The 13,809-nt window shown below is 37.1% G+C and overlaps 1 protein-coding gene across 1 annotated transcript in view; it reads left to right on the plus strand.

The window, feature by feature from the left end:
* The window catches only part of Cpr (Cytochrome P450 reductase), a 65,016-nt gene that overhangs the window by 26,453 nt on the left and 24,754 nt on the right, over positions 1–13,809 (plus strand). Inside the window, exons 3-5 of the mRNA XM_089086435.1 lie at positions 232–338; positions 1,048–1,155; positions 3,388–3,521. Coding sequence (XP_088942561.1) covers positions 232–338; positions 1,048–1,155; positions 3,388–3,521 — 349 coding nt within the window. The remainder of the gene's footprint in view (positions 1–231; positions 339–1,047; positions 1,156–3,387; positions 3,522–13,809) is intronic.

Consider the following 13,809-nt stretch of genomic DNA (forward strand, 5'->3'; position numbering starts at 1 on the left):
TGCTACTGGGACTGGTTGCGCCAAGTAGACCACAAGTCTCAAAAAACTACAATAATATATAATAAGATACAGACACTTACAATGATCCGACAAAGTCCCAAGGTATTTCTAATGAGAAAATAAACGGGCAGATGTTCACCCTGCTAGTCAAAAGGTCTGTCTTCAGTCTCAAAAATCGGGGTATATATTTGGAAAACTAACCACGTCCTTCCGGTACATTGACGCATTTAGCCAGGAAATTGTTGCTGAGCAACTTCCCACCAAGCCCACACATCTCCACGATTTGTCTTCTGCATCTGAAAAGTGGTATTTTGAAACTCTGCCTTGTGCGCCTGAAGGTATTTTTACTCAATTAATAATGACTCAATTAGAAGTTGTTACCATATATATAGAGAGAGAGAGTGAGAGATGTAGATGAGAGAGAGAGAGAGAGAGAGAGAGAGAGAGAGAGAGAGAGAGAGAGAGAGAGAGAGAGAGAGAGAGAGAGAGAGAGAGAGAGAGAGAGAGAGAGAGAGAGAGAGAGAGAGAGAGAGAGAGAGAGAGAGAGAGAGAGAGAGAGAGAGAGAGAGAGAGAGAGAGAGAGAGAGAGAGAGAGAGAGAGAGAGAGAGAGAGAGAGAGAGAGAGAGAGAGAGAGAGAGAGAGAGAGAGAGAGAGAGAGAGAGAGAGAGAGAGAGAGAGAGAGAGAGAGAGAGAGAGAGAGAGAGAGAGAGAGAGAGAGAGAGAGAGAGAGAGAGAGAGAGAGAGAGAGAGAGAGAGAGAGAGAGAGAGAGAGAGAGAGAGAGAGAGAGAGAGAGAGAGAGAGATATATATATATATATATATATATATATATATATATATACATATATATATATATATATATATATATATACATATATACATATATATATATATATATATATATATATATATATATATATATATATATATATATATGTATATATATATATATATATATATATATATATATATATATATATATATATATATATATATATATATATATATATATATATATATATATATTTTTCTGTAGTCAATTATAGGTGATCATGTTGCCATATACCCAGTGAATGATGGTGAGTTAGTCCAGAAATTTGGTGATTTGCTGAATATAGATTTGGACACCTTATTTTCACTACAAAATATTGACGGTAAGTTTTGCTCCTAATGAGGTACCGAAAGCATCTTGGTTGGTTATCCTGTACTGAATGTGGATAAAATCCCTTAAGCGTTTGGCAAACAAAAAAGTGATGAAGTATTAGGCAAAATCAGATCGAAAATAGGGAAATATATCATTTGATTCTCATCAAAACTTTCTAAACCTGATAATCACTACCCTGTCACTACCCTGTCAGGACGCCCGGGTGTTCTTCACATCTCTTCAAAGACGGCACTATTTTAAAAGTGGCCTCGTTCATCATTCAGTATTTTTCTTATATCGAGTTGGGTATGTGTATATAAAGGTGTGAAAAACACTCTTTAATGTGAATTTTTAAATATAGAATTTAGTTACCACAATAAGAACCATGGACCGATCAGTTTTTCTCCCTTTTTGGTATTATCAGTTTGGTATTAACAATTTTGAGGCCTATAATTGCCATGTGGAAGCATTTTAACGTTAATATTTTTGTTTAGTTCCAGGGACAGTGAAAACGGAATCTGTTTGTTAGTTTTGTAATAAGTGGTAAATAATATGGTGATATATATGATAGACTGGTAATATACCAGAAACTTGCCCAGAGAGCATAGTCCTTAAATTACCCTGGACAGTGAAAATAAAATGCGATTGTTTGTATTGTTACTATATGACAAATACTATGGTAATATATATGGTAAATTTGTAATATACCAGAAGCTATCCCTGATTAACCTTAAGTTACCCTGGGCAGTGAAATTGAAACCTGATTGTTTGAATTGGTACTATATGGTAATATATATGGTAAATTGGTAATATAGCAAAAGCTTGCCCAGAGAGCATGTGCCCTTAAAGTACCCTGGACAGTGAAAATAAAATATGATTGTTTGAATTGTTACTATATGACAATTAATATGGTAATATATATGTTAAATTGGTAATATACCAGAAGCTATCCCAGAGAGCCCAGCCCTTAAATTACCCTGGGCAGTGAAATTGAAACCTGATTGTTTGAATTGGTACTATATGGTAATATACATGGTAAATCATAATTTACCAAAAACTTGCCCACAGACCATAGCTCTTAAAGTACCATGGACAGTGAAAATTAAATCTGATGGTTTGAGATGATTAAATGTAAACGTACACAACCATATATATTAAATAAATAAAAAAAATCGAAATTTAGTTTTTAAAAAAAGAGACCGCTGTATAGAGTTTTTGGCAGTAATCTGAGTGAAATTAAAATAAAAACAGAAATTTGGATAAGAAATCAGGAAACAATATTATTATTTTCTGGTTTTATTATCCTGCTTTTATTTCCTGATTTTACATTATTTTTATATCCTGATTAAATCAGGGAGCTAAAAACAAATTGCATCAAACAACTTAAGAAACTATAGCATCCTTTTGAAAGTTGCTGTTGGTTGGGAATCGTAGATTCTTAAATGTTTGAATTTTTGCGATCGGAAAACATTGTCAAATTCATCAAATATACGTTTTGCTTATTTATTTTTACGGTTCAACATGTATAACGGTGACAAGATGTGATTCAGAACTAAAAACTTCATAATTTTTTAACAACTAGACGAAAAAAAATCTTAGAAAATCCTGGTATATAGAAATGGACGAACCTACGATGGATCTAGGGGCAAAAACTGTTTTATTTTGATGTTCTTGGCTCTTTATATGTCATTAACATTTTTCTTGAGATGTATTATGTAATCTTCGTTTGTCGTTCACTGTAAGCGAACGTGGCAACAATGAAAAAATGCTATACTGCCCAAAAAAATTTCATAGTTTTGAAACAACCAGACGACAGAATCTTAGAAATTCATTGTTAATAGGAATGAATGAACCTATAATGGGTTTAGGGGCGAAAATGTTTTAATTTTCATGTCCTTGGCACTTTATGTAAGTCATGAAGATCTTTTCATTAGTCAAATTCATTAATCATAAAAGAGAGAGAAAAAACGTTTGAACCATATATTTGGATCAGAGAAAAGTATTTGCTTCGTATTTTGTTTCAAACACAGTAAAAGGTCAATTTTCCATAAGATGCATTATAAGATTTTCGTCTATCATTTTATCTTCAGCGTATATATAATGGAGTTCCGATTTCATAAGGATCTTATTTCTATAAATATTTGTTCATTTTGTTCATTTTTCTTGCTATTTTTAGACTGTCAGTTTTTAAGCTTAGATCTTTATAATTTTTGGTGTGGTCTGAATTAGTTTCTTTTTATAGAGGATTCTACGAAGAAGTCGCCATTTCCTGTACCGTGTACATATCGCACTGCCTTATCTCATTATGTTGATATTACGGCTTGTCCAAGGACTCACGTTATAAAAGAAATTGCAGATTACGCTACCGATCAAGAAGTAAGCCCCTCCCACCCTGTCAAGATTCTCTTTCTATCTGTCTCCTCTCCTTTCTCTCTCTCTGTCTTCCTCTGTGTCCCTCTCTCTCGCACATTTCAACATATAAAATCATATGTATTAACTATCGTGACATATGTGTCTGTCTCGTTCTGTTGTTTGTCTGAACTATTCAAAGTTTTCACTTGAACTTCAACTTAGAATTGTATGTAGAATAGATTTTGAAAAATTTTTGAAAAAATTTTGAAAGAATAGAATATGTAGAATAGATTTTGGAATTTTGGACATCGGCTATAGACTTTCAAAAAAATATAAACTAAAGAGAAAACTGGAAATGTGACGTCATGATAACAAGTGTATGGGGACGAAGACCCCAGTCCATTATTTGTACTAATTGTAGAAACTTCGTATACGGACCAATGAGATCCGCTTGCCGTTGGTGGGTAGTGGCAAATCATCTGACCCTTCCCGTTTATTTCTACTAGACTGATAGCACTTGGAACAAAAGATTATATGTAGGAAGGCCAAAGTTTATGCTACAATTCATATATATATATATATATATATATATATATATATATATATATATATATATATATATATATATATATATATATATATATATATATATATATATATATATATATATATATATATATATATATATATATATATATATATATATATATATATATATATATATATATATATATATATATATATATATATATATATATATATATTATATATATATTTATATATATATATTTATATATATATATTTATATATATATATATATATAAACATACATTGATGATAAAACCTAAAAACTGTAACCTGTAGGGGAGTACACATGTTGGCAACGTTACCCAATATTATTCAATTGAAATAAAGACAAAAAGAAGACGTAATTAGCTTGACTTACCTTGACATCAGCCCTAAGACACCTAAGCATGACATACACACAACAAATTAAATAAAATAGTTGTTGTGGTTATGAATATAGTTTTGAATGCTTAGGGATGGCGTTATTTATCAAATTTTTATTTTAGAATTTCCGCAATATCTCTATTGGAAAGTGTTTCTTTCTCAATATTTGGCGATTTCTGAACTCGATAATCCTGTCTGTTACCAATGTTCGCTGTTTAGTGACAGTCGTCTTTTAAGCTGTGCCTGCCCCCCTCTCCCACCAATAAAGTTTGGCTGTATATCCAAATATTAATATTACGTATCCAAATGATATTTATCCGGTATTATCAGGACGGAGAAATGTAAAGACCAGTTTTATACTAGATTAATTAAAAAAAAAAATTCCCACAAAATAAGTTTTTCAAAAAAAAAATAAAGAAGTCTATTAAACTAAAAATGAACAAAAATAGGATCAAATAATCTACCAAGCATACAACTACCACAAATCAGTATCAATAAATAAATGAAATCCAAAACAAGCAAAAATTAAAATAAGTAGAACTCAAAACGAGCAGAAATTAATATGAGTAGGGTTCTAAACCCCTATGCTTTCTAAAAGACAGAATATAATTTGTACTTTACTGAAAAAATTCTTTTAAATGCTTTAATTTTTATAACTTTAACAAATCAAAAATTAATTAAAATTGTAATTAATAAATATCAGCATATGCATATTAAACTGACATTGGACATTTTTTTCAGTAAATTCATTTGAATTTTTTTCAGTAAAGCACAAATTATATTCTGGCTTTTAGAAAGCATGGGGTTTTAGAACCCTACTCATATTAATTTCGGCTGCTCCTTTGAGTTTTACTCTGTTATTTATTTTTATTTTTGTTTGTTTTGGGTTTCATTTATTTATTGATACTGATTTGTGGTAGTTGTATGTTTGGTAGATTATTTGATTCTATTTTTGTTCATTTTTGGTTTAATGGAGTTCTTCACGTTTTTTTGAAAAACTTTTTTTGTGGGAAAAGTTTTTTCTTTATTTAATTTCTTTTCGTTTTATATTGATATAGTCTTTTTCAGAGAAAAAGAATGAGCCTCTTCTAAATTTAAACAACCATCCCTTCCATAAGAACCTTAAGTGCCTCCTGGGCATAACTTACAACCCTTGCCCCTAATCTCAGAGGTTGGTTTCAACCCCAAAAACCTTGTTATATGATATTTAGACTATTTTGAATAGAATTGTTATCTCAAAATTTCTATTAGATGCATTTTGGGACAATACAACGTGTGTGTGTGTGTGTGGGGGGGGGGGGCTACCTGCCCTCCGACCACTTTGACTCTTAAAAAAAGCACTAGAGCGTATGATTACCAATCCAATGAGCCCCCTCCGAAGTTTACATGACCTTGCTTTCTATAAAAATCTGATATGCCCCCAGAGCATAGCTTGCAACCCTTGCCCTGAGGGCTGGGGGGGGATTTGTTATCCTCTAAGACATAATTTCCAGACCTTTAAAATACTTTAAACAAATGGCTATCTAATAGTTTTGATTGGAAGTGTTTGGGGAAATGATAGGCGTGGAGGGGGGGGGAGGCATTTGCCCTCTGATCACTTTCGACTAATAAGAAAGGCACTAGTTCTCTCAATTTTCAATTGAATGATTCCTTTTTTGAGCTTCTATGACAAACCTTTCCATAAGAACATAATATGCCCCAAGGGTATAACCTACAACCCTTGTCCGGAGGATTATGGGGGGAGGGCCGTCATCCTCAAAGACATAATTTACAGACCTTTCGACTATGGTGAATAAAAATGCCATATCAAAATGTGGATCGGATTTTTTTTGGCGAAATGATGGGCATGGGGGGGATTTTACCTTTGATTACTTTCGACTATAAAAGCGCACTAGCCCTTTCAATTTTGAATCCAATGGGCACTTTTTGAAGTTTTTACGACAACATTTTTTATAAAAACCTAATATGCCCCCAGGTCATAACTTACAACCTTAGCCCTGATGGCTGTGACATAATTTCCAGACCCTTCAACAGCGTTCAACAAAATGACTATATCAAAATGTAGATTGGAAGTGTTTGGGGAAATGGTGGGGGTGAGAGGGGGGTTAGTTGCCATCCAATCACTTTTGACTAGTAAAAAGTGCACTACCAAATGAGTCGTTTTTTAAGTTTCTACAACCCGGTCTATAGAAACCTTATATGCCCCCAGGGCTTGCTTACAACCCTTACCGTGCGGGTTGGGGGGGGGGGCATAATTCCAGAAATTTTAAGTACGTTGAACAAAATGGCTATCTCAAAATTTTGATTGGATGTGTTTGGGGAAATAGTGGACGTGAGAGGGTGCAGTTTTTACAACAACGCTTTCTATAAAAACCTTATATAAAATACCTTACAACCCTTACCCTGAGGACTGTGGGGGGGGGGGGGGTGTCATCCACAAAGAGCTAATTTCCAGAACTTCCAACAATGTTGAAAAAATGGCTATCTCAAAATTTTAATTGGATGTGTTTGGCGAAATGGTGGGCGTAAGAGGAGGCTAGTTGGCCTCCAATCCATTTCTACAAATAAAAAGGGCACTAGCCCTTTCAATTTCCAATTGAATGAGCCCTTTTTAAAGTTTCTACGACAACCCTGTCTCTATAAACCTTATATACCCCAGGGTATAACTTACAATCTTTGCCCTGAGGGCTGTGGGGGGGGGCGGTTGTCATCCTCAAAGAGATAATTTCCAGGAATTTCAACTACATTGAAAAAAATGGCCTTCTCAATATTTTGATTGGATGTATTTGGAGAAATGGTAGGTGGGAGAGGGCGGGGGGGTGTTGCCCTCCAATCACTTACGAATTTTAAAAAGGGCACCAGCCCTTTTAATTTCCAAATGAATGAGCCTTTTTTGAAGTTTCTACAGTGACACTATCTATAAAAATCCTATATGGCCCCAGGGCATAACTTTCAACCCTTGCCCTGATGGGTGGTGGGGGGTGTGTTATCCTCAAAGAAATAATTTCCAGAACTTTCAACTACGTTGAACAAAATGGTTATCTCAATATTTTGATTGGATGAGTTTCGGAAATGGTGGGCGTGAGAGGTGGGCCCTTCAATCACTTTCGACTGTTAAAAATGGCCCTAGCCCTTTCAATTTCCAATCGAATGAGCCCTTTTTGAAGTTTCTATGACAACACTTTCTATTAAAACCTTACACGCCGCCAGGGCATAACTTACAACCCTTTCCCTGAGGGTTGGGGGGGAGTTGTCATCCTCAAAGACCTAAGTTCCAGAACTTTCAAGTACGTTGAAAAAATGATTATCTCAAAATTTTGATTGTATGTGTTTGGGGAAAATGGCTATCTCAAAGTTTGATTGGATGTGTTTTGGGAAATGGTGGGCGTGAGAGGGGGGTTAGTTGCCCTTCAAATGAGCCTAGCCCTGAGGGCTATGGGGGGGGGGGTTGTCATCCTCAAAGACCTAATTTCTAGAACTTTCAAGTACGTTGAAAAAAAGGGTTATCTCAAAATTTTGATTGTATGTGTCTGGGGAAATGATGGGCGTGAGGGGGGGGGGGGGTTAGTTTCCCTCCAATTACTTTCGACAATTAAAAAGTGCACTATCTATTTCAATTTCCAATGGAATGAGCCTTTTTTGAAGTTTCTAGGACAGTGCTTTATATAAAACCATTATATGCCCCCAGGGTAAAACCTACAACCTTTTCCTTGAGGGCTGTGGGGGGGGGGGGTTATCATTCTTAAGGACATTATTTCTAAAACTTTCAACTACGTTGAACAAAATGGCTATCTCAAAATTTTGATTGGATGTGTTTGGATAAATGGTGGGCGGGAGAGTTGGGTTAGTTGCACTCCAATCACTTTTGACTCTTAAAAAGGGCACTAGCCATTTTAATTTCCAATTGAATGAGCCCTTTTTCAAGTTTCTACGACAAAGATTTCAATGAAAACCTTATATGCCCCCAGGGCATTACTTACAACCCTTGCCCTGAGGGCTGTGAGGGGGCTGTCATCCTCAAAAACATAATTTTCAGAACTTTCAACTACATTGAAAAAAATGGCTATCCCAATATTTTGATTGCATGTGTTTGGGGAAATGGTGGATGTGAGAAAGGGGGGTGGGGGTTAGTGGCCCTCCAATCACTTTCGACTATTAAAAAGGGCACTAGCCATTTCAATTTCCAATCAAATGAACCCTTTTGGAAGTTTCTACGACAAAGATTTCTATAAAAACCTTATATGTCCCCAGGGCATAACTTAAAACCCTTGCCCTGAGGGCTGTGGAGGGTTTGTCATCCTCAAAGACGTAATATCCAGAACTTTCAACTACATTGAATAAAATGGCTATCTCAAAATTTTGATTGGATGTGTTTGGGGAAATGGTGGATGTGAGAGGGGGGGGGTTAGTTGATCTCCAATCATTTTCTACTTTTAAAAAAGGCACTAGCCTTTTCAATTTCCAATTGAGTGAGCCATTTTTGAAGTTTCTACAACAACGCTATCTATAAAACCCTATATGGCCCCAGGGCATAACTTTCAACCCTCGTCCTGATGGGTGTGGGGGGTTTGTTATCCTCAAGGACATAATTTCCAGAACTTTCAACTTACAACCCTTGCCCTGAGTGCTGTGGGAGGGTTGTCATCCTCAAAGACATAATTTCCTGAACTTTCAACTACATTGAAAAAATGGCTATCTCAATATTTTGATTGGATTAGTCTGGGGAAATGGTGGATTTGATAGGGGGGGGGGATAGTTGATCTCCAATCACTTTCTACTTTTAAAAAGGGCACTAGCCCTTTCAATTTCCAATTTGAATGAGCCCTTTTTGAAGTTAGTACAAAAACGCTATCTATAAAAATTCTATATGGCCCCAGGGCATAACTTTCAACCCTTACCCTGGTGCTTGTGGGGGGTTTGTTATCCTCAAAGACATAATTTCCAGGACTTTCAACTACGTTGAACAAACTGGTTATCTCAATATTTTGATTGGATGTCTTTGTTGAAATGGTGGGCGTGAGAGGGGCTTAGTTGCCCTCCAATCACTTTCGACTATTAAAAAGGGCTCTAGCCCTTTCAATTTCCAATTGAATTAGCCTTTTGTGAAGTTTCTATGACAATACTTTCTATAAGAAACCTTACCTGCCCCGTGGCATAACTTACAACCCGTGCCCTGAGGGCTGTGGGGGGAGGGTGTCATGCTTAAAGACATAAATTCTAAAACTTTCAACTACGTGGATCAAAATGGCTATCTAAAAATTTTGGTTGGCTGTGTTTGGGGAAAAAGTGGGCGTTAGTGGGGGGATATTTGCCCTCCAATTACTTTCGACTATTAAAAAGGGCACTATTCCTTTGAATTCCCAATCGAATGAGCCCTTCTTGAAGTTTCTACTACAAAGCTTTCAATAAAAACCTTATATGCTCCCCAGGGCATAATTTATAACCCTTGCCTTGAGGGCTCTGAGGAGGTTATCATCCTCAAAGGCCTAATTTCCAGAAATTTCAACTACGTTGAACAAAATGGCTATCTCAAAATTTTGATTGGATGTGTTTGGGTTAAAGGTGGGCGTGATAGGGGGGTTAGTTGCCTCCCATTCACTTTCGACTATTAAAAAGGGTATTAGTCCTTTGAATTTCCGATCGAATGAACCCTTTAGAAGTTTCTACGACAAAGCTTTCAATAAAAAACTTTATGCCTCCAGGGCATAACTTATAACCCTTGCCCTGAGGCCTCTGAGGGGGTTATCATCCTCAAAGACAGGGCGTAACAGTCTAGGGCCCGGGAATAGATTTGAAAGTTAATGTTAAGTTACAGATATTAGTGCCAAAGAGGAATAATGATGTGATGCTTGGTACACAATCTCTAACAATATGCAAGAATATGGATTGATCCTACTCTGTGTCGTCTCTGTGTCGTCTCTGTGTCGACACAGAGACGACACAGAGAGACGACGCAGAGACGACGCAGAGACGACACAGAGACGGCACAGAGACGACACAGAGACGTGAGAGGGGGGTTAGTGGCACTACAATCACTTTCGACTATTAAAAACGGCACTAACCATTTCAATTTCCAATCGAATGAACCCTTTTTGAAGTTTCTACGACAACGCTTTCTATAAAAACCCTTATATGCCTCCAGGGCATAACTTACAGCCCTTGCATAACTTACAGAGTGCTGTGGAGGGTTTGTCATCCTCAAAGACATAATTTCCAGAACTTTCAACTACATTGAAAAAAATGTTTGTCTCAATATTTTGATTGGATGTGTTTGGGGAAATGGTGGACATGAGAAAAAGGGGGGGGGTTAGTTGCCCTCCAATCACTTTCGACTTTTAAAAAAGGCATTAGCCTTTTCAATTTCCAATTGAGTGAGCCATTTTTGAAGTTTCTACAACAATGCTATCTATAAAAACCCTGTATGGCCCCAGGGCATATCTTTCATCCCTTGCCCTGATGGGTGTGGGGGGTTTGTTATCCTCAAAGACATAATTTCCAGAACTTTCAACTTACAACCCTTGCCCTGAGTGCTGTGGGAGGATTATCATCCTCAAAGACATAATTTGCAGAACTTTCTACTACATTGAAAAAATGGCTATCTCGATATTTTGATTGGATGTGTTTGTTGAAATGGTGGGCGTGACAGGGGGTTAGTGCCCTCCAATCACTTTCGACTATTAAAAAGGGCTCTAGCCCTTTCATTTTCCAATTGAATTAGCCTTTTGTGAAGTTTCTATGACAATACTTTCTATAGGAAACCTTACCTGCCCCCATGGCATAACTTACAACCCTTGCCCTGAGGGATATGGGGAGAGGGTGTCATGCTTAAAGACATAATTTCTAAAACTTTCAACTGCGTGGATCAAAATGGCTATCTAAAAATTTTGGTTGGCTGTGTTTGGGGAAAAAGTGGGCGTTAGAGGGGGGTTAGTTGCCCCCAAATCACTTTCGGCTATTAAAAAGGGCATTAGTCCTTCGAATTTTCGATCAAATGAGCCCTTTAGGGGCTCATTCGATCGGATGTGTTTGGATAAATGGTGATTGGATATGTTTGGATAAATGGTGGGCGTGAGAGGGGGGTTAGTGGCACTCCAATCACTTTCGACTATTAAAAAGGGCACTAGCCATTTCAGTTTCCAATCGAATGAACCCTTTTTGAAGTTTCTACGACAACGGTTTCTATAAAAAACCTTATATGCCCCCAGGGCATAACTTACAGCCCTTGCCCTGAGGGCTGTGGGGAATTTGTTATCCTCAAAGACGTAATTTCCAGAACTTTCAACTACATTGAAAAAAATGGCTATCTTAATATTTTGATTGGATGTGTTTGGGGAAATGGTGGATGTGAGAGGGGGGGGGGGTTAGTTGATCTCCAATCATTTTCTACTTTTAAAAAAGGCACTAGCCCTTTCAATTTCCAATTGAATAAGCCCTTTTTGAAGTTTGTACAACAACGCTATCTATAAAAACCCTATATGGCCCCTGGGCATAACTTTCAACCCTTGCCCTGATGGGTGTGGGGGGTTTGTTTTCCTCAAAGACATAATTTCCGAGAACTTTCAACTACGTTGAACAAAATGGTTATCTCAATAGTTCTCAATTACGTTGAAAAAATGATTATCTCAAAATCTGATTGAACGTATTTGGGGAACTGGTGGGCGTGAGAGGAGGGTTAGTTGCCCTCCAACTGATCCGTGCCCTGAGGACTGTGGAGGGTCGTCATCCTCAAAGACCTAATTGCCAGAACTTTCAACTACGTTGAAAAAAGTGACTATTTATAAGCTTTCACTGTATTTGTCCGGGAAACTTGCTGGCGTGAGACGGGTGCTAGTTGTCCCTATATTATATACAATTATTAAATCGGGAACAGCCATTTACGTATTAAACCGGGGGATCTCTTCCCGAAGTATTTACGACGACGCTTTCTATAAAAACCTTATATGCCCCCAGGGCATAGATAGCAACCCGTGTCCTGAGGGCTTTAGGGGGAAGGTGTCATCCTTAAAGACATAATTTCTAAAACTTTCAACTACGTGGATCAAAATGGCTATCTAAAAATTTTGTTTGGTTGTGTTTGGGGAAAAAGTGGGCGTTAGAGGGGGGATAGTTGCCCTCCAATTACTTTCGACTATTAAAAAGGGCAATATTCCTTTGAATTCCCAATCGAATTAGCCCTTCTTGAAGTTTCTACGACAAAGCTTTCAATAAAAACCTTATTTGCCCCCAGGGCATAATTTATAACCCTTGCCCTGAGGGCTCTGAGGAGTTTATCATCCTCAAAGGCCTAATTTCCAGAATTTTCAACTACGTTGAACAAAATGGCTATCTAAAAATTTTGATTTTGATTGGATGGGTTTGGGTTAAAGGTGGGCGTGAGAGGGGGGTTAGTTGCACCCCAATCACTTTCGACTATTAAAATGGGCATTAGTCCTTTGAATTTTCGATCGAATGAGTCCTTTAGAAGTTTCTACGACAAAGCTTTCAATAAAAACCTTATATGCCCCCAGGGCGTCTTATAACCCTTGCCCTGAGGGCTCTGAGGGGGTTATCATCCTACAAAGACCTAATTTCCTGAACTTACAATTACGTTGAACAAAATGGTTATCTCAAAATTTTGATTGGATGTGTTTGGATAAATGGTGGGCGTGAGAGGGGGGTTAGTGGCACTCCAATCACTTTCAACTAATGAACAGGGCACTAGCAATTTCAATTTCCAATCGAATTAATCCTTTTTGAAGTTTTTGCGAGAACACTTTCTATAAAAACCTTATATGCCTCCAGGGCATAACTTACAACCCTTGCCCTGAGTGCTGTGGAGGGGTTGTCGTCCACAAAGACATAATTTCCAGAACTTTCAACTACATTGGAAAAAATGGCTATCTTAATATTTTGATTGGATGTGTTTGGGAAAATGGTGGATGTGAGAGGGGGGGGGGATAGTTGATCTCCAATCACTTTCTACTTTTAAAAAGGGCACTAGCCCTTTCAATTTCCAATTGAATGAGTCCTTTTTGAAGTTTGTACAACAACGCTATCTATAAAAACCCTATATAGCCCCAGGGCATAACTTTCAACCCTTGCCCTGATCGGTATGGGGGGTTTGTTATCCTCAAAGACATAATTTCCGGACCTTTCAACTCCGTTGAACAAAATGGTTATCTCAAAAGTTTGATTGGATGTGTTTGTTGAAATGGTGGGCGAGAGAGGGGGTTAGTTGCCTTCCAATCACTTTCGACTATTAAAAAGGGCTCTAGCCCTTTCAATTTCCAATTGAATTAGCTCTTTTTGATGTTTCTATGACAACACTTTCTATAAAAACCTTACAAGCCCCCAGGGCATAACTTACAACCCTTACCGTGA

The sequence above is a fragment of the Artemia sp. Qi Xiang Cuo genome, chromosome 3 (genome assembly GCF_049724085.1).
Source record: "Artemia sp. Qi Xiang Cuo chromosome 3, ASM4972408v1, whole genome shotgun sequence".
NCBI classification, from domain to species: Eukaryota; Metazoa; Arthropoda; class Branchiopoda; order Anostraca; family Artemiidae; genus Artemia; species Artemia sp. Qi Xiang Cuo.